The sequence below is a fragment of the Neodiprion virginianus genome, chromosome 2 (genome assembly GCF_021901495.1).
Source record: "Neodiprion virginianus isolate iyNeoVirg1 chromosome 2, iyNeoVirg1.1, whole genome shotgun sequence".
In the NCBI taxonomy this organism is placed as follows: domain Eukaryota; kingdom Metazoa; phylum Arthropoda; class Insecta; order Hymenoptera; family Diprionidae; genus Neodiprion; species Neodiprion virginianus.
Window position 1 is genome coordinate 11,506,878 of NC_060878.1, and position 26,137 is coordinate 11,533,014.

The 26,137-nt window shown below is 37.1% G+C and overlaps 2 protein-coding genes across 3 annotated transcripts; one reads left to right on the forward strand and one right to left on the reverse strand.

Annotated features, from left to right (window-relative positions):
• Nucleotides 1-2,086: 2,086 nt before the first annotated feature.
• Nucleotides 2,087-14,134, reverse strand: LOC124297913 (ras-related and estrogen-regulated growth inhibitor-like protein). 2 transcript variants are annotated; one of them, XM_046749319.1, is made up of 6 exons: nt 13,819-14,134; nt 9,914-10,000; nt 9,596-9,652; nt 7,775-7,851; nt 6,803-6,985; nt 2,087-4,547 (listed from the first exon to the last, which is right to left on the reverse strand). In XM_046749319.1, the coding sequence occupies exons 2-6, from the start codon at nt 9,990-9,992 to the stop codon at nt 4,242-4,244; spliced, it is 702 nt and encodes a 233-aa protein (XP_046605275.1). In that variant the 5' UTR covers nt 9,993-10,000; nt 13,819-14,134; the 3' UTR covers nt 2,087-4,241. The 2 variants fall into 2 exon arrangements, with proteins under 2 accessions (XP_046605275.1, XP_046605276.1); XM_046749320.1 differs by lacking the exon at nt 13,819-14,134 and adding an exon at nt 12,313-12,380.
• A 7,057-nt stretch (nt 14,135-21,191) lies between these two features.
• On the forward strand, nt 21,192-25,090 carry LOC124297912 (uncharacterized). The gene is made up of 5 exons (XM_046749318.1): nt 21,192-21,486; nt 21,950-22,142; nt 22,356-22,516; nt 22,978-23,115; nt 23,777-25,090. Exons 1-5 carry the CDS (start codon nt 21,347-21,349, stop codon nt 24,495-24,497), a joined length of 1,353 nt encoding a protein of 450 aa, XP_046605274.1. The 5' UTR covers nt 21,192-21,346; the 3' UTR covers nt 24,498-25,090.
• The last annotated feature ends 1,047 nt before the right edge of the window (nt 25,091-26,137 follow it).

Genomic DNA, 26,137 nt, shown 5'->3' on the forward strand with positions numbered 1-26,137 from the left:
TAAAGTTCCGACTAACATTTCCAAAAATTCCTCCGTTTGCATGGTCGTCGACTGAAGATATTCTTCAGTCAACGGAATGGTGTTTGGCAATTCTCGATAACTTTTCACTCTTTTCTGTTTGAATACATCACGTTCATTGTCAGCTAGGGCGTTTCGATCGGTTCTACGCTGTAGGCGCAGCGGAGCTTTAGTAGTTTTGATTTCCACCGGTTTTAAAACGTTCTCACAATCCGTGTTTCGACGCACATCGTCTTTCTCCGTCGTAGAAGAGACATTGGCGGAGCTAGGCGATCCCCTGCCTTTGATCAGATTGAGAAATACCGAGGCCAGCCGATTACTTGCCTTCGATACGTTTGACTTTTGTTTTGACATTCCTCGACTTAACGGGCCAAAAACAGCGATCGGATTAACTTTCACCGCTAAGTGAAATCGCAATGGTGTTCGTTTGGTTTCGTTGTTGTTGGACAATTCGGAACTTGTTAACGAGTCAATTTCACTCTCGTATCCCCCGTCATTTTGAATCTTTTCACAGTTCTCCATAATTTCGGCTTTTATACACCCGCCACGGTCGATTGCCGTAGCTTGACTGGCTTGCTTGCTTTTCACGCAATTTTTACAGCGACTTTTCGCCCATTCTGAAATCGTACTCCGAACAACATCAGCGTAAAAAGGGCTGCACTGGGCGCTATTTAGGGCCCGCGTTGAGCCGGCGGAAGTGAATAAATCTGTTACCGGTCGAGCATCGCCAAAATCGCGCACTTCATCCGGTTCCGTTTCTCGCACGACTGAATTGGCATCGGAACTTTGAGTATCTGCTGGCTCAGAAATATTACCGTGATGAAGTTCATCGCTAGAAGGGTGCGATCGGCTTCTCTCGGGGTGAATGATTGACAAAAAATGTTCCATGCATCGCAGCTGTCGCTTGTACTCTTCGATCTGATGGATTTGCTGAGGATCTAACCGCCCTGTTCTATGATTGCTTTGATTCAGCGTGTTTACACTCCGTCTTCTGCACTCCTCGAGGTCGCGCTGTGCAGTAGAACCGGATGTTCTTTCGTCGAGAAGCCGATGCAGGAATTGCAGACTCGCCACGAGAAGTAAGTCCGGATTACGATCGTCGATGAAATTTTCTTCATTATCTAGATAATTCGTTATGCGTTGAATGATGATTAATTTCAATACAACATTATTTTGTAAGTAGAGCAAAATAAAATACAAATTAAACAGCTTAACACTTAAATAATTATCCCTACTTTTTATCCCGTTGCTTGTTGTTGCCATTACCCGAAGAGGACATTTCAAATGTTTATAAGTTACAGTACAAGATTTATATTACGATCATTTCATTGTATAAGGTTTAATTTTAAATGATTAACCTAAAGAATGTGACATAAGTTACACGTCTATTCAAGCATTTGTCATTGTCATTTGACATTTCACACGAACGCAGCTGACGTGCGGGGCAACTTCAGATGATTCAAGAAGTTCCATTCGGTGACATTGAATATACTACATCGCGAACTCGTTGATATTTGATTATAAATGCGGTATATTGTCACACGTTTTACTCAAAATCGGCTTAATGTCAGAAAATAAGAATCCCACAGCTTGTATGGAATTGTTTGTGCCTTGGTATGTGCAAAATTTACCTGAAACGATCAGCTGATTGAAAACTCAGACGCCATATTGTCATAATGACGCTTAAATTAAGGATTCCGTAAATTGTGACTAGAAAAACTGTCAATATAGTGGCATGAAATCACCACGGTGCCAATATTATTTTACTGCCAATTTTTCACTGTCAACATACTCATATTGGTTCATTGAACAAAAGATTGTATGGGAACTCGTTGAACTTGTTTGTGCCGTTGTTAAAGTGTTTTGTTGAGCTTACTGGAAGCAACGGTGTTAAATGTTTGAAAAAACATCTCACATAAATATTTTTCATCTTGTTAGTTAAATATGGATATCGCAATATTATTTGGGAAAATACTTTTATATAACAATTTAAGTGTACGGTTTACATAAGGAATTGTTTTGAATGAAAATACGAAATATTTTATAAACATTATTTTATTATTCACAGTTTTATATGACTTATGAAATTATAAGTACGGTTCATCTATTTTTTACACGAATTTTGTACAACATTGTATACGCTTATAGATAATTAATGTCACAGCCTTTTGAGAACAATTCCTCTGCTAATAGTAGGTATAACAACGATATTAATAGTATTACATAGTTTTAATCCTAATCTTACTAATAATTATGCGTAAAGTACATTTAAGTCATAATTTGTAGTATACAAAGGTATCGCTATATATAAAATACTATATATTAAATACGTGTAGGTATTATATACTATAATCTACTTGGACTGGCCTAAATGTGTAGTACATCCCGAATTTAGGCTCACACACGTTATCACAAGCACTCAGTATCCAGTGTATACATACACATATTGGAATTTCAGCTCGTTCTATACATGTATACTGCAGAATTACTCACACGCTTATGTTTACACGTACTGTTCAATCTTCCGTTCTCCTAGATGCTATTTGCGTATTATATAGTCACTATATTTTAGTGACTAAAAATAAGTTGTCGGTATAATCGTCGTTCCAAAAAAACATAACAGCTGCTGATTTTAAAACTCTTTTACGATCTACGACGGATTCATCTTCAAAAAATTTTCGGTGAAAGTAAAACAAGAATAAATAATAAATAAAAAGAAAACATTAAAGTCTGAGATCTGCAAAAGCTACGAAGATTTTTTCTTCGCAATATATGTATTCATCATGCATGCATTTATATATATATATATCTTCTTTCAACTCCTTCGAACTGGTAATTTTCTGTTTCGTTGAAACGTTATTACATTTTCCTATCTTTTTCTCTTCAGATCAATTAACTTCTGCTCATCCCGTTCATGCAACAAAACTTTCTGTTACGTCCTCAATGTTTTTTTTTAAACATCAATAGAATCTGAGCATATAAATATCACATAGATCAAATATCTGCAGACTGAATGTATTCACCATGTATTCACATCTCTTGAAAATGAAATTTAAATATGAAAAAACATTATATTATACGCAATTAAAAATGAAAAAGAAGGGCATTAAGGTAACTCAGTTGCATGAGACCGTATTTTTGGGTAGCATAATACGTCTCTGTTTGTTCGTCAACGATGATCAAATTGTGAAGTGCAGTTTGGTGCACTGAAGTACAAATTCACAAAAGGAACTTGTTAAGTGAAATTGTTTTCATATCATCTAGTGTAACGGCTTTGTCTATAGTTTTTCAATCTGGTACACCGTATAATCTTTCATAATAGATAAATCGCTTACGATCTTGCATGAAACTTGTATAAAGTTCATAACTCAATATGATCCATCGTAATATGTGTTGAATCATCAGCAAGTGTAAAATATATTTATTGATTTTCAACAAAATCTGTCGCCTAAAAATATGTTCACTCCGCAATTGAGGTCTATCGAAAGAAGTTCTGCCATAAAACCCTGTGTTAACAATCGAATTTTGGCCTTTTTTTCTCGCTTACGAAACATCTAAAACATTTTGAATTGGAAGATCGTTTAAAGCCTTCCTATATTGAATACCTTGGAATGATTCCCGACCAAGTACCTTCATAAGATTACCTAGGCAACAGAAATTTAGCTCAAAATTTAAATTCACAATCGGTTATTTAAAACTAAAAGTGACACTTTCAGAATCATCTATCAATTAAAAAGTTTATAGTATTAAAAAAATTTTATGAAAATAATGCGTCGTTGTAATCTGACTCGGGGTGATTTTCAATACTTGACAAGAGGTATCTCATTTCGAAACGACGCCGCGACGCTTGGCGTCGAATCCCGTCCCCGCCAGCGCGTTAGTCATCATCTCGAATCCCTGCAGGCATGAATGAAAAGCCGACGAAGTCACTATGGCGGCGCCACTGCCGACATACCAGGTCTCGCCGGTTATTTTTGTAGACAAGCGGTACAACCAAACGCAAACTCCAAGTATAATATCGGCTGGTTTTAACACCGGCGGCGTCGACACGCCGCGTGGAAGGAAATACCGGAGTAAACAAAAGGATTTTTCCTCGACCCGCCAGCCAGTCTGGCCGAAGTTCCGAAGTTCTATGGCCTAAAAGGCTCATCATTCAGATGAAGAATCAAAGTCCGGTCACCGCCTTGAACCGATTACTGGTCCCCGGCTATTTCCGGGCTGCATCAGAGGCTTGCGGTCGCTACCAGGTTTTGCCGCCTTTTCATCACTCTCGATCGATGCAGGTCGTTTTTATTGCACACGACAACCGTGCCGCCTTGGGGCGCGATGTTTTTCTGCGAGCCGATCAACGTCCCGATCATTTTGCTCACCGAGAATTTTCGCATCTTTGTATTTTGCAGCAGCATTCGGCACTCGGTCACTAGATGCTCGAACGCCTTGTAGAGCGACGCCGAGTCCTCCGCAACTGATATCTCATGGAATTGGCATCTGTACTGTTTCGAAAGCTCCAAGCCCTCCAATTCATCCACCTGGCAACATACGAATAAATCATACGTTAGATTCTATGTCAGAAAAGTTTCGTTTTTTTTTTTTCAATATTTCCACTAAAACGTTTCATCGACGCTTCAGAAAACTTTGAAACAAAGAAATTCCTGACTCACTATTAAATTTACACATGTTCTAGCGATATGCTAACGTTGCATATACTCTAAAATTATGTGAATAAAGTAAACAAACAAAAAAGAATCGTCATACTTTTATAAGATGTAAAACACTGTAACACGTGCGGAGAGCTGACTCGAAACAAAAAATTTCAAACAAGAAGGATCTTTTGAAGATTTATTTGTTTCAAACTAGGGGATTCCCGATGTTCAAAATTATTGTATCGGCAACTAATCTATGTACGCGTCTTGGAATAAAAATCCTGAAATATTACGGACCCTAGTCACGAAATCTGATGTGCACACAAACTGACAGGTGCACGTTAACCCCTCGTGTTTATTATAAAGTACGTCGAATCATGATCAACATTCAATACTGTAAGCAAATTATAGGAATACTTCCCACAAATTGTTCTTCGTGTCAACATTTAATCTAATAAACGTTTCCCTTTTGCAGGATGAAACGAAAATAAAGTATGGTTGATGCAACAGTCTGATGCAATATGCCTAGAAGACATCGTCGGGTAGATGATTCAATAACTAGTGATAGCTGGTATCCTTCCCAATAGGGTAGGTACATATCTTTTGATTGATCTATGGTTTGTAAATAGCAGACGACCCCGCAACTGCGCCGTAATAATGCGGAGTTTGCCGGAGCAGCGACGTCGTGAAGTGATGTAAGAATATTGGAGGTATAAAAAAGTTTACATTACGCTGTTATTTTTACTATGGGGGTCATGTAACCACGTCGGAACTTGATGGTTCTTAAATTAGTCGAACAATACGAAAAAGTTTACGGTAGAAAAGTTATTTAGTTCGAGGGTGTCGAGGCCGAGAAGAGAGTAACTATAGGAACCAGCACTGTAAATTAATGGCCATTAGTAGGAATATTTTTCTCCTACGATTTGGTAATCTTATTTTGCATTTAATGGTCTAGTTTGGAAGTTGACTTTTTATTTTTTGTGAATCGATCGGTTGATTAATCTATTACGGGTGGTTCCATTCATCCTTTTCCGATAAATCGATTGATCTGTCCTTTCAATTAATCGTTTTTTCGTTCAATTAATTAATTGGTAAAACAGTTAATTCAAGTCTCCAATTAATTGATTAATCATAGAGCCCTACAGTCCATTGTACAAAATTTCTACTTCAGAGACTTCTAGGTATCAATGAATCTACTGCAAGAGGAAAAAACAGTGGTAAGATAAGTGTAGCAGTTATTGATATGTTTAGACCCAATCATTGACCCTTTTCTTTTCAAAAATTATAAATTGACGATACAAATTATGAATTTCTCGATGACTGAAACAAATTGATAGAGAGTTAAACACTACAAGGTTATTTTTTGGTAATTTTATAACTAAGGATTAAACAAATACAATGAAAAAAGGTCAATAATTGAGACAGCTAGGGTCAATAACTGCTACGCTTACCTTAGTCAGGATTCCGAGACATAATATCCGAAAAAAATATGAACTTTTCAGAACCTTTCCGCGGTTGGGGCGATTACTGAACAATGGGTTTCGCATGGCTGCACGTGTTCGCCATTCTCGAATAAACATGTATATAAGAGGTAGAAATCCCACGCAAAAGTGATAATCTGCACGAGGAGTTTATAGACCCGAGAATCAACAAGGCGAGGAGCCACCACGTGGATGTGATTATGTAGGTACGAGAAAACGCTTGCGGTGGTAAATTGTTTTGGATCCCAACCCAGAAATCTAATCCCGAGCAATTTGGGATCACGAATGGGATGATGGTCTCACCCCCCGTGATGTCATGACACGTGGAGTTCTTGCGCGTGCGTCTTTACCCGGCAACCGGTGTTCTCGGTTTATTCCCCCCCCCCCCTAACCTCACCAGGACAAATTTCTAAAGTATAACATAATCCGCACTATAATAATATATGTAAATAAGTATTCACAATACACGAAAAGAAGTAATATATTTCAGGGGGCACGAGGCTTCGAGACGGAATTGTATCGTCTGCCTCGAAGGACAAAATCCTTGATTGTCTCTGCGGGAGGATGCGACTTATTGCGATGGAGGATTATGGCTAGTCGTAATCTGACTTTTTTTTCTTCTCTATTCAATGTGAAAAATACGTATATAGGGATTCTTACCTCTCTGAGGTGTTCCAGGTCCATTTTATTCGCCAGTAATACCGTCTGCACCGATGGACTATCCCCGTTTTGAATTTGTCGAAGGCACTCCTCCGCGTACAAGAAACTCTGACGATCCGTTACACTGTAAGCTATTAAGCAACCATCTGCCCAGGCGACTTGATCGGAAGGAAAACTCGTTTCCTAAAACAACAACGATAGAAAATATACCATTAATATCGCAGCAATTGTTTCGGTTATTAATTGTTATCGTATTATATAATTTTCATAAAAAACGTTACATAATATCGTCACGAACGCAATAATTGTTGATAGAAATTCATATTTATAGAATGTCATCGCAATGTAATTATACCATTGAAAAGTTTTTAAATTCCGAAAATTTGCAAAGATATAGCGATTTTTAAGGTTAGGTTGATCAATTATAACTTCACGATATAACGTGCAAGTCACATCGTAATGAAAATCTACATAGAACGGCTGCAATAACTTTTGTAATAGTTATCTGTTTGAAAGAGGAAAACATGTCAGTGACAATTATGCGATCACATAAACGTGAAAAGGGAAAGTACCGATGTTATACCAGTTAATGTACATACGTAATTTGTAAATTTATTGGGATTCTAAGTGACCAGAGCAATATGGCGTCACGTTGAGTAATCAGCTGATCGTTTCAGTCACGGTTGTAGTTAAAATTGTACGAATAAAAAGTGCACTGAAAACTCCGTGTAAGCAGTTTCACTTTTGTTTTGTTAGATTGAATAAATATTGAGTGAAATATACGCCTAATAAATAATAAATAAACGCGCTATCTTTAAAACAAATACGAGACAGTCAGCGTACATTTTCTGCCGTTATGAGACGGATGCCATCCGATATTTCACAAAGAAGCTTCCGATATTTCGGATCCAAATACGTATGTGCAAATTTAATTAGAGAGGTTTATATAAATACATATGTACATATACTCACAGCTTCGCCTGAAACGTCGACTATTTCAACCTTTAACGGCATATTATTTATCGTGATGATCTGCCTGTAGAGGAGATCTGAAACAAACAGCGAACATGTCGAACTATATTAAATGCTGCAGGATCGCACGGGGTCATCACGTGCAATGACTATGGCAGGTTGTACGTAGACATATCTATGTGTTATGATAATACATATCTATAGACAAGTTTAGTCAAGCTCAGATCCACCTCCCCCTGTACTCTCTTTATACAAGGTATACGAGGAACGATAACGAACGATAACAGGTTTAAAAACGTGTGTATACATACATACATATATATATATATCACGCATCATAATGCGTGCTAAAATTAACCGAACGTAAATCACGCGCGCTACGTTTTCGAATAATAGATTGACAAGCAAAAAAACGATGAAACCTCGGAAATATCAAAATTTGAAATGCTAGCGCCCTTGCAACCGACCTGCGGAAAATGAAAATATGAGCTTGCGATGTCACGTCGTTTCGACGCTGTCGCAATGCTTGGCTTAAGGAAGAGCGTGTCTATAATTATCACAAGATTCCTTGCGGCAGGCGCTCGTGTAGGTATACAATCATGTATATGCATATATATATCCATATACACACTTTGTCGAGAGCAGATTTCTTAATATTACTGGAGAAGGAATTTCGTCTGGACGCACGCGTCCCAGTGGAAAGGTTGAATGCCGCGACGCGAGAAACGCGATTACTAATTTACGATATTACAAATGTAAAATATACGTATCTTCTGATGGATCTAGCACGTTGTTTAGCAATACTGAAATTAGATTAAATATTCACGAGGCAGTGGGATCCTAGCTTAAATTCAAAAGATGCCATATTGCGGTAGTAAATATACTTCGTCGCTGTTACGGCTGACGTATTTAATTATAAACCAGCTGTTTTGTTATCTATATTTCACTCTACGCTATCTTAATGTCATAAAATGAAATCGCAAAAGCCCGTCCGTTGCATTTCCTGCCTTTATGTTTGTTAAATTCACCTAAAACGATCAGTTGATTCGACACCATATTGCCGTAAAATTGCCCGCTCAAGAATCCAAATAATCCAGATACGCGAATAGAATTGAATCATAACGAGTAACTGAAAGTATTTCCATAAATTGAGTGTATCTTTTATTGTTAAAGGCCTGCTGCGAATTGACGTCTCTTACTTCCGAGTGCAAGTTCTCAAGCGATTGCCGACCGACGCGACGAGAGAAAATAAACTTCCGGAAAAATTCTCGCGAATTTTCGAAGCATCGGAAAGAAGCGATTAAAAATTATACTTCTGAGAACATTTACGTCCGTTAGCGACTGCTTCGCGAAGAGCTGGATCTTTCATGCAGTTGTTTACTCTTTCTTTTCGTGAATCCGTATTGAATGACGTGTATCGGGTCGGACCCCGATGTGTTATTAAATTGTCGTTATACTGGCAAGAAACGGTAGTCAAATTAAATATCCAGTGATTTCCAGTGAACCGGAACTTCGCGGTAAGAGCTTAGTTTCAATTATTATCATTTCCGCTTCGAGAGAACAACTTTCAAATTCTTGAATAATCGTTGTTTAATTATTTTACTCGTTTATAAATCTGACATCCGAGATCGTAGGAATTTGAATTTTGAAAAATGACTCCTATATTACCAGAAGCGAGTAAGAATAGATCGATGAAAATTAATAAAATATGTCACAATTTATTACTGAATAATTTGGCGATGGTAAGAGACTAGGGATAATTTTCTCTAAAACTCCTGAATGCTCTTATTTATTAACTACCTATGAAGTTTAGACACTTACCAGTATTTGAGCGGTATTCTCCGATGAAACGTCTGGTCAGATAGCGGACAGTCAATGCTGAAAATTCATAAAAATCATATGATTGAAGGCTCGGTTTAAGTTGGCAATGCCGATAGGGAGTAATTTTTCTTGAATTGATCAACTTGGGGAAAAAAATTAGGTATAAATTACAATTAGAAACTTGTGAGAAACTGGATACTTTGTTTTGAAAGTGACAACTACACGATGAAAACAATTAGACGTCTATGCCGAACAACTGATTGGAACAAAAGAAAACACAGCACTATTACTGTAGCAGAATATCGAGAGAATGCTTACCAGATTTACCAACGTTGCTGCTACCAAGAACTGCTATTCTAACTCGGGAAACATCTCCGTTCCGTTCCTGGGTTTTCATTATTGAATCTGAAACAGAGAAGAAGCAATAGGTTATGGTATTAATAATCAAAAGTGCACGGGTTTAAAAACAGTTAGAGAACTATAAATGATATTCTTGAATTCAGAAGACGCCATGTGGCGTGAGTAAATATGCTACACTAACTGTCATGGCCGTCGTATTTAATTTTGAATGTTGTCTTTAATCGCATATTTTACGCCGAATTGACTCTGTGCCGCAAAATAGAACTCCATCAGCTTGCACGACATTTTTCATCCGGTGATATTTGGAAAATTGACCTAAAACAATCAGCTGATTGCCCGCTCGCGCCATATTGATCTACCCTGACTACGACAGGAAAAAGAAAATACGAATACATTATATTGTATCTTTGTCTTGACGTAGATGTGTCAAAATTTGACTTCGATTTGCAGCACAATTAGCAGCGTGTCGTTTTGATAAACAATGTGTCGCTTGACACGTATTCTGGCGCTTTATTCACAATTCGTCAAATGGAGACGCAGTGCGATGGCCTTTGGGTGTCACCGATTGGTCAAGGTTGTTAAAAGCAGGCGGGCTTTATGATTCACCCATCTACTATAAGCTGACGAGAATACGCCTGGCCAAACCTCAATTCTAACGGGTTGTGACAGGCCTGTTAATGCGCCCGAACTGAACTGTTTTGCCTGAATCGAATTATTTCAAATTTTTAAATTCAAAAATTGGAACAATGTTGACATTTTCGTTCACACACACACACGGACTTTAAAAACGTACGAAAAACTTGGAGCTTTCTCTGTGGCGGATTTATTGTTAAAATTTTACTTTAAGGAGTTTTCTTTTTTCAGAAGTATGAAAAATATTTTGTCTAACTCGAACGCGGTGAATCCGCAAACTCCTGCAATATTCATTCAGACTGTGAAAACATTTCATAACTGATTAATATTATTATTATAGTTGTAAGAATAAACGCGGATTTTGTATACAGTACACAAGAATGAGATCAGATTTTGTTTAGCGTTAAACCGAATTGTTTGCGATCTTGAAATATTATTGATTTATCGAAATAGAAAGCCTTTTATTATTATTTTCTTATATTTAATTTTTCGCGAAACCAATATGAAGAAATATGTGTTTTTCTCATTTATCATGAGCAAATATTTGCCCGAGCTATAACGTTGTTGCTTTGTGCATAAATTCTTGCAACTAAGAATGACGTTAAATTCCCTCACTGACATCTGTTCACGAAGTACAAAATTGAATAATCATTTCCTGGCTTCGTGCATATTCTTTACGTCTAATGAGATTATATATATATATATATATATATATATATATACGTATGAATATAAATTGTGTGTGCAGCGCGCGCAAAAAGCCAAATACATGAGGCACGGTAACGCCATGTGGAAAATAAGACACCTGCCATTTATCCATTATACTATGTGTTAGAAAAATAAATATATTGAACTGACGCATCGCTCGCGACGCGATAATGATATATATATATACGCAGCCGATTGTATGGGTTACATTCATTGCACGACAGAGGAAAGAATCTTCGCAGTCGAGTAGTGCCAAATATATAGAGTATACAAGCGTCGACGATCGCTGTGCAGGAGTTTAAAAACTCGTCAAAATGTGGGTGAGAGAAAAAGACGAAATCCTGGTCGTTGTCCAAACGACCGGAAATACGGCGCCACTGAGATGATAAATATAATATTCTTACAAAATACACACGCACGCACATGTAAAAGGAGAATTCGTAAAAATGTCTCGATGCTTTATGGTAACAACATAATTATAAAAAGATACGTAATATAAATGTTGGTAAAGGTGCATCTGCCCCGTTGAAATAAATACGACCGACGCCAATGTCTTGGAAATATGTTTTTTTTACATCTGAATTCACGATATAATAAATCGGTTACACGATAAACTCCACAATTTTGACAGGAGAAAAATAGCAGGATAATCCTCATGGCGCCAAGGGAAAATTAACGACTAGCCTTTATTTGTCCACGTTGTTTTTCACTTTCTTTGTTCAAGCGATAAAAATTTGGTCAAAAATCGGAATGGAAAACAACGCCATCTGACGGCAGGAAATTTATTAGTGGTCAGCCAGCTCCTACTTAATTAGAGTAGTAATTATTCGGCCCGCATTTTATTCTCCATCAATTCACCGCGAGAAAACAACACTGCAACCGCTTACACGAAGTTCTCCGTGGCTTTATATTCTCATTATTTAGCTGAAACCGAGGGTGAGACGATCAGCTGATCGCTCGGTGCGACGCCATATTGGATTCCAGAGATAAGGATTGTTTGAACGATTTCACGATACTTTTGCCGTATCCAAAATTCAATTGTGAGATGCAGGCGGTCTCAAGTATGGCTCATCGTTGGAACAGCCCACCCTTGAAACGGACTTGGCTAAGCTGTTCTCGTTCTCGTGTCTGAGATATTTTGGCTCGCAACTAGTTCACAAGCATACCAGCAACAGCCTGCGACTGTGGCGATCGGTCGGGGAAAAGAGAGTCGAAATATCTGGCTAAGAGCGAATTAAGCCCGTTGGGTTTGGGTTTTCAGTTAGCGGCAGCCATTAGAGCTCTTTTATTTTGTATACATAGAGCAAACGAATTTTCATTTACTTTTTTCATCGTTCCGTTATGAATTTGGCTTTTAGCGCTTCGGGCACGAGCTGTTTAGGACACTTAGCGTGTCATGCTATACAGTATCGGGCACTGCCTACTTACAACTTGTAATTAATCGCATTTTAAACGTGTATAATTTGTAACTGGTGCGAAACAAGCAAACAATTACATGCCTATATTGGTATTAGTGATTGCATCTCGTAACTAAGATAAAATAAAATGAAAATTGTCTTTGTATTAATTATTTTCGTTCAAATTACTATTTTTCAAAGTAATTGGCGTATCGGTATTTTATATCACTCACTATTTTCAAGTGTAACTAATACATGTATTCGATCCAATTACTATTTTTCAATCTAATCAATCGCTGTTACCAGATTTTAAATTTCTTGTACGCGCGATATATCTTAAATAGGGAAATGTACGAGTCGTACGTAAGTATCAGTATATATGTACTACATGTTATTCATATGCTATTCACTTCATAAACAATTTTTATTTAGTTTTATTTTGCCAGTAACAAAATACAACCGCAATTTGTATTTTATCAACTTCGAATTGCAAATCCAATTTGTAATTTATTAATGATTGATTACGAATTTGTCTATCCGTAACTGTTGCTTTCAGCGAGCTTACCGAATGATTATTTTTTCAAGCCGAATGAGCATAAATAATTAGTGATGAGAATATAAATAATTGAACGAATTACACAATCGAGAATCGTGCAGCGTATTTTTGGGGTCGCATTCTTCATCTTCTTCCTCCTCCGAAACTCACGAAGACTTAAATTTCATCTCGACATGTAAAGCGTGGGTGCTTCGAAGGACGAGCATACAATCAGGCAACGCGTATGTAATATTACCAGAGGATAAAAAAAAAAAAAAAATAAATAAACAAATGATTACACATAGTTTAGATTACAGAGATTCGTTCCGAGGCAGCAAGTTTGAATTTAGTCTTTGTATATACAATTATACACAATATCCGAGCTAATTTCACAGTTATCTTATAGCCCTGAAGAAACAGACATATGAGAAAATTTTCCGAATGAAAACTTTTCAACAATGCAAACTCAGATGACTTTCGGTACCGGATCGCAACAAAGTCCGTTAATTTCAGCCTTCGGTATTCACGTATTTGTCTCTAAATAAAAAAAAAAAATTTTTTTTTAATAAACTCGATGGGTCATTGCCTACCTTTGATAAGCTTCCAAATTGCACCGGACGACTTTTAGACGATGAGCGAACGAACACTTTTCGTTATCCTTTAAAGTGTCCCGCAACAAGTTTTACTTTCGTTATTTAGAATAAAATTTTCTTTCACTTCTAGGGGATGATTTTTCCGGCTTGTTTGATTTTTCAATATTCTCAACAGCTCTTTCAGTTCAGAACCACTGTCAAATTGTCAAACTGTTTATCGCGGCAATTCAAATCTGGTTCGATCACTCGACTCACTGACACGACGAGCTGCTGCTACTGAACTGTTTTGTCGGCAGTAGCGCTCACCGTATTAATATGTGAAACCAGCAAGGTCTGCGCGCGGTTTACGCCGCAGCAGGTAATCCAAGCATTCGTATATCTGACGGAAAACGCGTGCGCCGACTTTCAACCCCAAACACGTGCGGCGCCCGCGCCGCAACGAGCATTTTCGTAATTCAGGCACTTAGAGAGAAATGGAGAGAGAGAGAGAATTCACCCGTGTTTATACACGCGTTCCAACATTTTGCCTTAAAGGCACAGTGGTACGCTGAATTTATCAATTCTCGCATATATTTCTCTTCGGAAAAAATTACGAGGACGAGTTTCCCTTTTGTTTTTCATTTCTCTCTACCGTGGTAACAATTATATACAACGGATTCGTTTAGCAAAATGCATCACGATTAAAATGGGTTTAAATATTTGAACTCTGTGTTTGATCTCGCATTGCACTAAACGATTCATTCCATTTTCTTTTTTTTAACAAATTTCATAAGTTATTTAACAAACACGGAAACGAGAGAGATGATTTTTTTTTTTTTTTTAAATCACATCTTTAAAATCGTGCGTAATGTATGTGACACGTCTTATACGTACAATGAAAATAACTCATAACACGATAAAAATCGGGTTACCTGTTACATCGCATTCCTGTTTATTGCATATCTGACCTCGGGCTATGTACGATGTATTTTTAAAAATCGTCTACCCAACCCGAGGCGTTTATTCCATTACATTACACACACTCTATGTATTCATACGAGTATGTGTAATAATTGTATATATATATATATATATATATATACACATATATATTCATAGGCAATTTATTTTCTAAATTGATTGACAACAAGTTATGACAGGTGGTTCCGGACTACTTTATCGGCGATTTCTTTACACTCCGGATGTTTTCATTCCTGCACAAGTTAATTCGAATGGCTTTGTCTAACTTCAGAAGAGTTATATAAAAAACTTCGAGCCACAAGTTTCAGTCACATTTAGTCGCGATGTGTATGCTGAAAAACTTTCAAAGTTATTAACGTCTTTGAAATTAATGTGTGCGGGATGTATGTGAAAATTCTGTTGTTTTTCTTAAAAATTATATACACGTTCGACGAAATTTTATTACATTTTCGAAGAATTCCGACGACAGGGAATAACTCAGAGGCACGATAATCTTTTATCGAAAATAGTCGGTATACTACGAGTATGATATTATGTCGCGTCGGTATTTTCGATCCGTATCATTCTTGTGCCAGAAATGCGGTTGTGCAGCGCCGGAAGTATTTGTTATTATTTTCGACGAAGATGCGATGACCTTGCCTTCGGTATTTTCGAAACACATCCGGATGTTCGAAAGGATCTTTTACTATTCACTGATTATTCATACGAATTCTTGCGATTGAATTTACCAGGAAATTCAGTATTCATCTTATACTTTTATATGCATCCCTTTACGGCTAGTCGACACTAACAATAATCAGGCTAAACAGAACAAGATTTTAATAAGAATGGGACGAATTTAGGCCTTCCGTTTAACTATGACACTGTCCATATCCTGTTTGGTATATCGTGTATTCTTACCATTGTTGAAATTTTTTTTCAACTAATCGAATTGTTCATACTCCAAGAGTAAACGCCAGATTTTCTCAGGATCAGTCAGGCTAATTAATCACGACGGGATCGGAAAGATCGAAATAATATACCTATAGAAATTTGGCCGAGGAGAGAACGCGGGCGTGTTGAATTCAAAAGGTCTTACTTCAACCTATATTTTACTCTTTGTCGACTCGATGCACCGAAAGCATCGTATAACCACTTGTACAAAGTTTACTGTGCATTTCTTTTCGTATAATTAAGCTAAAATTGAGGGAAAACGATGAGCCGATCACTCAGCGTTTTGCCATATTGCGCTGCATCCCAAACTCGAAGTCGCGTCAACGATTGGCACACAAAAAACGAGAGAATGATTCTGGGACGAATAAAATTAAATGTGATTCCTTTATGAAACCTGATAACGTTCTGCAGTTTAAATTCGCAGAGTTCAAATTCGGTGAACTCCAAGTAAATCCGTATCATTGAAACTCATATACAAAGCCGTCCAATCGTTCGCTTCTCATTTACAACAAATGAATCGTTCGAATAACGACAACGCTTCATTGCTCTGCCTTTGTCAGATCCCTCTCTGAATCTGTGGCAAACAAAGAGTTCCGAAAAGTGATTTAGGGGGAATTCGGTTTCTCGACTGGGTACTGAAAACGGCTCTTGATCATTTCACAGAACATCGGACAGTCGACGCCGATAAACGACTCGCAATTAACGAATGGTCTTACCGATATGTGTATCTTCTCAGGATCAAATATTACATGTACAAATGACCGATGCGATCGAATGACAACGGTCACCTAAGGCTTTGACGTAAATCGGCACGTGTTTACCGAAGCTCAGCCTTGCTTAATTACCCGTTAGATTAAACTACTTTGACAACGACGAGGGCCGCTGCATAGATTCGCTGGGTTGTCGACAGAGTCACGTGGTCGTATAGATCGGATGCCCTGCGCCCTTCACCGAGACCCATGCGTCACATATGACACGTGGGTAATATACCACCCCTATCGCTTTCACCGCGAGTCCCTCGTTCACGTCATTATCTCCGCAGGATTCTACCGTGGACATTCGTATTCTAGTTAATATCTCGTATATTCCATTGCGGATCGTTTTGAGAGCAGTCACTCGACCGACTTGCAAAATTAGAATACGTAACCCGTTATTCACAGGTTAAAATAATTTTTCGATTCACCCGGTTTTTTTTTCTTTTATTTATTTCTGTACACAAATTGAGTGGTGAAAGTTGCAATGAAAAATAGTCGAACTACCAATTATTTTCGTAGTGTGTAATTGCAAAAATTTGGACTACCAATTACTTCTGAATTAGTGAATTGGAATAAATTCTTTACTCGTTACTTTTGTAATGAATAATTTGAAAAAATTAAATTACTTATGGATTTTATGATTTGCATTTACGTGTACAAAGGAAAATTTAATCAAACGCGTACATTTGATTTTAATATTCTTAGAATATTTATTTATTCTAATAAAATGACCGATGTTTGATTGAGTTTCCGTCACATATGTCCATAAATTTTTCAAGTAATTGGCAGTTGATTTTTATATAATTTTTTTCAATTCCACACTACAAAAGTAATTTGTAATTGAATGTTTTTGAATAACATATTACGAAAGTAATTAGTATTTGAAATCTCGCAGTATTGTTCTACGTGGAAAATAACGGGCCGCAAATTTTTTCATTTCGTCATTGGCTAGCTTGGTTTCGTTTTACGAAGGGATCAGATTCTTAGGTTTACTCCGAAATTTTGTCCACTTATTCACGCGTACGTAACTCGAAAACGATTAGGATTACGATCAGAACGATTGTAAGTAAATTTTTTGGGAATCTTGAATAATTCATGAAAGAATACTCTTTTCCTTTATTCGACCATTAATGAACATTTCGATTAACTTGAGTAGGAAATAATTTGCAACCGCGTTTGCCTGAGGACTTTGACCAAGATTTGAATAACCTGTAACGAAGATACGCATCTACGAATAATTTCGAAAGACATAATATCACTGTGTAAAATCAATCACGTCCAAACTTGTTAATATATCCACATAATTACTATCGGTTATTTTTCTCATTCGAATTCTAAAATTCTTTGAGCATATAACTTTTTGTGTTTTATTTGGAGCAGTTGAAACGGAATTGTCTCTCCAACACCCGAATATCCTTAAATAGAAATTCGTAGGAGAAATAGAATGTTTGGAGTAGGAATGAAAACTGATTGAAAAAATTGAAGAACCGTGAATCGGTGGACCGATAACGCGCACGTTGCATAATTTTATAACAATCATATAACCGGGCGACGGAAAGTCCGTTATCTGCTAAATTTAACCCACGTTTTGCATTACACGTGCCCGGTGGACGTTCCGGCAAACGTGCCCTATTTAATCACAATAACGAAACTCGTATACGAAAACTTATACTGGAATTTATACAACCGAACCCGCAGCGAAAAATTACGTCGGCTTTTTTTAACTTGATCAATTAACGCATTCGTAATTAGTGGGGGGCCTCTTCTGTTATGTATGAACCATAACAATTTGTTTCTGTAGCTTTTTGTTCCCATTTCACTTTGCCTGCACGTGTGAAATTATTACACTGCTTAATAGTGCTTTTGTTACCCTTGATATTTGAGTGCTCTTAGAAAGATTTGATGCCAACGACCCTCGGAGTAAGCGTATTTTTTCGAAATTGACTCCGGTAGTTAATTTTATCGACTTTTTCACACATGACTAACAAAAGCAATACTTGGATGAAAAAATCGATTCCTTTTTTTCATTTCTAAAATTTATTAAAAACATAGTGTCAATGACTTTATTTATACTTAATTTATTCAGACAAAAGTGAACAGATTATACAAAATATAATACTTTGTTGATCCCGTCATGAAAAACAAGGTACCACGAGTTTAGTCAAAACGGGGGGCCATTAATGTCCCAAAAACAAAAAATTTTTTTCCAAATCTGTATCGAAATTTCGGTAGCGTATCTCAAATAGAATATCTCAGTCAAGTATGAGCTCTGATATTAAATTTTTTTCAATTTCCATTTAAATAACACGTAAAAAAAAATCGAAAAATTTTCGAATTTTTTGATCTGGTAAACGGTTTGACTTATAAACTATCTAAATATAGATTCTTGTATGAAATTTCATGCCCTATAAAAAAGTACTGAGATTGAATTTTCCTAACTCTAACCGATGAGGAGATATTCGCTTATAAGCATTGAGTCATCTCCAAAACAATACCACAATAACATAAAAATAAGATACAATCTAATATAATCAGAATTATATTCATTTTGTTGAGCTATGTTGACAGTATAATCATCGAGTTAACGTCGCAGTTTACGTTTCAACTTATTTATCTAGTATTTCTTATATGTTATATGTATATGTTGAATGAAGAAAGCTTACGGTCACGTTTCTGCACGTTGAATATGTTTTGTATGGTCACGCGGAGCATGAGCGTGATCCGTTCTGTGTTAGATACTCGATCAACTTCGGAATGGGACTTTGTAAAGGGATGTTAAGGTCAATGAATAGTTGTTTCCAATCTGAATGTCCAGAGTAAATTTGAAGTCTCGTGAAAACAAGTTTTTTATACCATTTGTTTCTGCGAAATAATTCCACTAGAAATTTTATCAGTATATTTGTATCTGTAATCTGGAATCATTTTTCTATCCCGAAGTTTGAAAGTGTTATACGAGTATATCTGTAAAATTTATTGCGATTCAAAATATTGAACGTATTTCAACCCATATTTCACTCTTCGTCGACGCGATGCACCGAAAGCATCGTCTAACCACTTCTACAAAGTTTACTGTGCATTTCTTTTCGTATAATTTAGCTAAAATTGAGGGTAAAACGATGCGCCGATCACTCAGCGTTTTGCCATATTGCGCTGCATCCCAAACTCGAAGTCGCGTCAACGATTGGCACACAAAAAACGAGAGAATGATTCTGGCACGAATAAAATTAACTGTGATTCCTTTATGAAACCTGATAACGTTCTGCAGTTTAAATTCGCAGAGTTCAAATTCGGTGAACTCCAAGTAAATCCGTATCATTGAAACTTATATACAAAGCCGTCCAATCGTTCGCTTCTCATTTACAACAAATGAATCGTTCGAATAACGACAACGCTTCATTGCTCTGCCTTTGTCAGATCCCTCTCTGAATCTGTGGCAAACAAAGAGATCCGAAAAGTGATTTAGGGGGAATTCGGTTTCTCGACTGGATACTGAAAACGGCTCTTGATCATTTCACAGAACATCGGACAGTCGACGCCAATAAACGACTCGCAATTAACGAATGGTCTTACCGATATGTGTATCTTCTCAGGATAAAATGTTACATGTACAAATGACCGATGCGATCGAATGGCAACGGTCACCTAAGGCTTTGACGTAAATCGGCACGTGTTTACCGAAGCTCAGCCTTGCCTAATTACTCGTTAGATTAAACTACTTTGACAACGACGAGGACCGCTGCATAGATTCGCTGGGTTGTCGACAGAGTCACGTGGTCGTATAGATCGGATGCACGAGCGCTTAATCAAGTTCACCTTGCCGTCCTGCGCCCTTTGCCGAGACCCATGCGTCACATATGACACGTGGGGAATATACCACCCCTATCGCTTTCACCGCGAGTTCCTCGTTCACGTCGTTATCTCCGCAGGATTTTACCGTGGACATTCGTAATCAAGTTAATATCTCGTATATTCCATTGCGTATCGTTTTGAAAGTAGTCACTCGACCGACTTGCAAAATTAGAATACGTAACCCGTTATTCACAGGTTAAAACAATTTTTCGTTTCACCTGTTTTTTTTTCTTTTATTTATTTCTGTACACAAATTGAGTGGTGAAAGTTGCAATTAAAAATAGTCGAACTTCCAATTATTTTCGTAGTGTGTAATTGCAAAAATTTCGACTACCAATTACTTCTGAATTAGTAAATTGGAATAAATTCCTTACTCGTTACTTTTGTAATGAATAATTTGAAAAAATTAAATTACTTATGGATTTTATGATTTGCATTTACGTGTACAAAGAAAAATTTAATTAAGCGCGTACATTTAATTTTAATATTCTTAGAATATTTATTTATTCTAATAAAATGACCGATGGTTGATTAAGTTTCCGTCACATATGTCCATAAATTTTTTAAGTAATTAGAAGTTGATTTTTTTTCACTCACTCGTTAGAAAAATACCTTTTTTGTAATTTTCTCAAGTACACACTACAAAAGTAATTCGTAATTGAATATTTTTGAATTACGTATTACGAAAGTAATTAGTATTTGAAATCTCGCAATATCGTTGTAGATGGAAAATAACGAGCCTAAAATTTTTTCATTTCGTGATTGACTTAGAGTTCTTTGGAAAAACGATTTTCCACTGAAATTCTTAATCCTTTATGAATAAGTGAATAGATACAATTATTTATGCGCATTTGTGAGGAGGTTGAAACACGTAACGCTGACAGTAATTGCTCGTAGTCCTGATTTCGAGCGAGATTTAAACGCAACGAAGATGCGCGCGTGCGATATGCTCGAGTGCATAACGACGACGCGATCATGCAAGGCTTCCTAGCATCCTAGGTGTCACTCGATAGTGAAATAGTGACGCAATGCCGTGCCCGGAGAACTATAAACCGTCACAAGCGCTGCTCAGGTTGAGCCTCCGCAGCCGCGGCCAAGAATATCCAAGAGTGGCTGCTCTTCACGGCATTGCATATGTCGCCGACCCGACAAGACCGCGAGCAGAGAGGTGGTGAATTTGAAAAACTGAATATGCATGTCTCGGAAGTAATGACGGAGAAAATTATAATTAGTGAATTACAAATTAAGAATTAGAAATACGACTTTTAATTGAATCGACGTAAAATAAAAATCACATTGTTTATTCCGTAATTAGGATTGTAATTTTAGATTAAACGCAACGATTGATTACATTGAAATATAGCAATTCGATGAAATGAAGATATTAATTGCAATCGATAATTTTTATTGACATGAAATTAGTTACCAGTTACTAATTACCGATTGAAAATGGAATTCGAAATTTATTTCGCATCAATCACAAATTGCACATTTAAGAAATGTAAATAAACAAAAATAATTGTAGATACACAGTGCCCTATACCGCTCCGACAATGATGGAAAATTTTAACCTAATTAACGTTAACGTTTAAAAATGTAATCGAATTCGTTATTTGTGACTTATTGTGCAGAATCGCCTGGTGTGTTTGCGTTTTAATATCGAGTGCTGCGGCGTTGGGCATTATTGTTACGCTTATGGACAGATTCCAGACTGATCCGATGTTGGAGAGCTTGGATGTCCGACTTGACGGCGCTCCGATTCCTTTACCAAAAATTTATGTCTGTCCTCCTTGGGAATCGTTTGAAGAAAATGGTGCAAATAAGGTCGTATCGAATGGTTATTACTGGGTTTTATCCTACAGGGTCATTTATTGAATACTGGCCACGAGTGGGACTGACGCAGCCGATTTTACCCGAAGCCCATGGCCTTCGCTCAATCATCGAGCAGTCAGTATTCAATATATGACCCTGTAGATGATACCCGTTTACCCTGATTCCCTCCGATTTGTGTAATAGCCTAATAATTGACATCCGCAGAAGCCCGGCAACGATGTTTACAAACGTCTCTACAAATGGGACCTTAGCAGGCCTCTGCATGGTGTAAACTTAACTAATTCTGATGAATCCGCACGTGCTCGGGAGTTTTTCGTTCAGCATTCACCAAAGTGCGAAAGTTTCATCCGAAACTTCTCTGTGAAGTAATATCTTTTCACCTTATTATACGAATAAACAACGGTCTTAATCCAGTTATGTTATCTTTGGCATATGGCGAAAAATTTGGGATACCTACAGCTGATCGTTTTAGACGAATTTCACAAATATCATGGAAATGGAGAACATTGTGCAAGCTGTTGGAATTTAATTTTGTGGTATTATATCAAAGTGGTGTAAAATGCGCGATGGTAGATCACTTTTATTATTAAATACGACGGCCATGACACTTAGTGTCTGTCGCAAGATGGCGTCTCCTAAATTCTGGGTTCCTAATTCTAAAAACCCTATTTCATTCATTACGAAAAAATTTCACAACTCGATGATTATACACGTACAAATTCTCCGTCATCGTCGTTTGAAATCTTATTAATAGTTTAGAATATTAGAAATACTCGATAAGTACAAAGAAAAATCTTTTTGTTATCTGAAACGAATTATCTTGCAGCGGAATACAATTCAACTGTTCCTCTTTCGAGAGCTTTTTTGGGTCAGCGGGCAAATGCTTTACTGTCCCATCTGTGGATATTGTTATCGATACCGTCGAAATCAACTTCAGCTTTAGCCCGAGGTTCTACCCAACAAGGTGAGTGGATCTTGACATCGCTTCTCTATCACGTCAGCGCAAGTTACGAAAACTTCTTTGTAATATACTTTTCCCTTCGATCGTTGTAATAAAAACTTCAAATAGTCTGGCAAGCTTGTACCAATATTATCGAAACAATGATCAAAAGAAGCTTTGAGAATGTTCGAAACCGTTACGTTTTGATTTAAAATAAACTGTTTATTATATTTGTCTTAAAGCACGAGAAGGAATGATATCGGTTTTTAGTATGATTATATGGTAAAATGAAATCCACCAGCAATAGCGAATCAAAATTTCATACCAATCGCATTTATTTATCAAAGCGGTTTTTTTTTGTGGGATACTCTACTTTAGATCCATTTATTGTCACAAGATAAAAGTCTTGTAGCAACTTGCACGATGTTTTGTGTGCCTCGGTGTTGGGAAAATTCGCCTGAAACGATCAGCTGATCACCCAATTCGACTCCATATTGACGTAATCAAGGATCCTAATGACCTCAGTATAAATCAAAACGTCTTTTAATCCTATGGTAAAATATACGAAAACTTGACCGCCAGTGTTTGTGGATTTTATTATACAATTTGCTACATTGCAACAATTAAATATAGTCGTGATATTTTTCCATCGTGTACGTTTTATCTTAAATGTAATTGATTATAGAATTTATGTGGCTCTACGCGAAGATCCAGATGTCCTGATGCATCTTCCGTTTCACATTTTTCTGTTTCCATCGACCGTAACGGTGGATCTGCAAGAAACGTACACGTCACCGGAAGCCAGAGTGCTCGCACGATTTCAGCGAAAATGTTATTTTCCGGGAGAGCAGCCTCCCGTTGTGAAATGCGTGCTCGATTGTCAGGTGGCCAACTCTCTCGAACACTGTGATTGTGTTCCTTGGTACCTTGCCAGGGTTGGTGTCAAGGAGTGTCCGATAAACAGATACGAGTGCTTGAGCAGCAAGTCCGCAGAGATATTGGACGTGTCGAGGTGTCTATGCCGGCTGTCCTGCGCCAACATTGCCTTCAAGAAAGTCCAGTTCGATATGAAGTCAGCATCCGAAAACTGCGATATGAAAATAATGGCAAGGTCCAAGGTGAAGTTTAGAAGAACGGTTCGGTTCGGCTGGATCGATTTACTCGTATCTTTTGGCGGTATAGCCGGTCTTTTTCTTGGATCTTCGCTTTTATCAGGGGTTGAATTCGGCTATTATTTCTCTCTACGAACCTATTGCGGTGCCGTACTTACTGCACCAAAGCGCAGATACAACATCACGAAAATAAAGGTTATCGATGGCGTGTGGTCGGTAAGTTACCCGACGGGAACGCGGAAGAGGCTTGTCTTACCGAGAGATGAAACTACCACCTATGATTACGTAAATTGAGCTTTCGTTCATACGGCTGTAGCTTTTTTTTATCTCTGAGTATAACGTGAGTACACTGATTGGACAAGCGTAGTAAACGAATAATCTAAGTAAATTGTAGATCACTTTCCCTATCAAGCTGAAAATTGTCCTATAAATGATACGGACATCATAACACGGTTGGTGAAAATCTTGACGAAAGCTTCGGTAATTCAAGAAATTACACCGCTTGTTGGTAATACAACATATTATTAATTGGATTATCGACTGAACTAAATTATTGTACAACTACTAATTGACACGCAAGCACGGTTGTTCGCCTGTAAACTAAGGTAACGTGTTTTTTATCGACGCAAGTTTCAAACGACACCAGCTACCTACAGAATCAGCAGCTTTGACCAGTTATCCGTTAAAACAGCACTGCAATCAGTAACCATGTAATCTTGACACCAGTATTCTTAATCCTTACTCGAATTAAAGATTTGAAAATGATTATGAGTTAGATGAATTACATTACTATTATGGTTGTTTAATTATGTGTTCTGGGGATTTTTGAATTGGTCGAACAGTTTTTTGTGTAATGGGCAAGGGATAAGTCAATTACTTCAAAGTGTCCTTCATGTATAATAATTTCATTTGATTCTACGGTTGTACCAAACGAAATTCAAAGGTTTGAGTAAGAATTCTTCTAAATCGCATTTTACACTGACATCAATTTTGATTCTGTTAGAATTAATATAAAATGATTGTAGTTAAATGGTGATCGTAGAGTAATATATTGCATTAATAATCTTATAATCACAAGAAAATGTGGTATAATCAACTGTATCAACACATATTACTTAGAAATGGCAAAAGCCCATTTCCTAGTAACTGTAACTGTTTGTTACCAGCAAGACGAAGCGAATTGATATTACAAATCAAATATACACTAGTTTAGAATATTGATTATTCCATCGAATGGAACTATTCGTATTGCACTGCACGGTTTGGAATTAAATACAAAACAATTCCTATTCACTCATTCCTCGTTTTCAAGAATATAAGGGTCGGCCTCCGCCAAATCAACCACTTTTTTTTACCCTTTCGGATTTGTTCCATAATTGGTTATATGGTAGTACTACTTAAAGGTACTCTCTGTGAATTTTTTCAGATGTTTTAATTTACTCGTCTCGGAAACGGTTTTTTTTAAACCCGTATATCATGGAAGATTGAAGTTGGACAAAAAAAAAACTTTAACGCAAGAAAGTTTTGTTTTCACGTGAACTATTCAATGCAATATATGCAATACTTTTGATGCCATCATAAAGGCTATTTTCAGCAACAAAAAGAATAAAAAAAAATTGAAATTACTCTCTTTCAATACGACACCTTTGATTTCACTGTAAATTTTATAGGGTATTTGGCAGTGTATTGGGAACGTACAAGACAATTAGCATCTTTCTCATGAACCATTTAATGATATTATCGGAATAATTTATTCGCATCACATTCTTGCCAATCTTCGCATTAAATAGTTCATGGAAAAAAGGAACTCGGGTGTACCGTAATTCACCTTTCTCGATAAAAGATTCTTTCTACTAGGTAAGAATTCCGGTTCCACGATGCCAATTTTTTTTCTACGTTCCCAACCCACTGCCAAATACTCTGTGAAATTTACA

Excerpts from the sequence above, each read along its gene's own strand:
- LOC124297913 (XM_046749319.1), bottom strand. The coding sequence starts at position 9,992 with ATGAAAACCCAGGAACGGAACGGAGATGTTTCCCGAGTTAGAATAGCA. Across the intron at positions 7,852-9,595 it reads AGAATACCGCTCAAATACTG|ATCTCCTCTACAGGCAGATC; the intron begins GTAAGTGTCTAA and ends TGTTTGTTTCAG. Across the intron at positions 6,986-7,774 it reads TCGACGTTTCAGGCGAAGCT|GAAACGAGTTTTCCTTCCGA; the intron begins GTGAGTATATGT and ends TTGTTGTTTTAG.
- LOC124297912 (XM_046749318.1), top strand. The coding sequence starts at position 21,347 with ATGCCGTGCCCGGAGAACTATAAACCGTCACAAGCGCTGCTCAGGTTG. Across the intron at positions 22,517-22,977 it reads ATCCGAAACTTCTCTGTGAA|CGGAATACAATTCAACTGTT; the intron begins GTAATATCTTTT and ends ATTATCTTGCAG. Across the intron at positions 23,116-23,776 it reads CCGAGGTTCTACCCAACAAG|AATTTATGTGGCTCTACGCG; the intron begins GTGAGTGGATCT and ends AATTGATTATAG.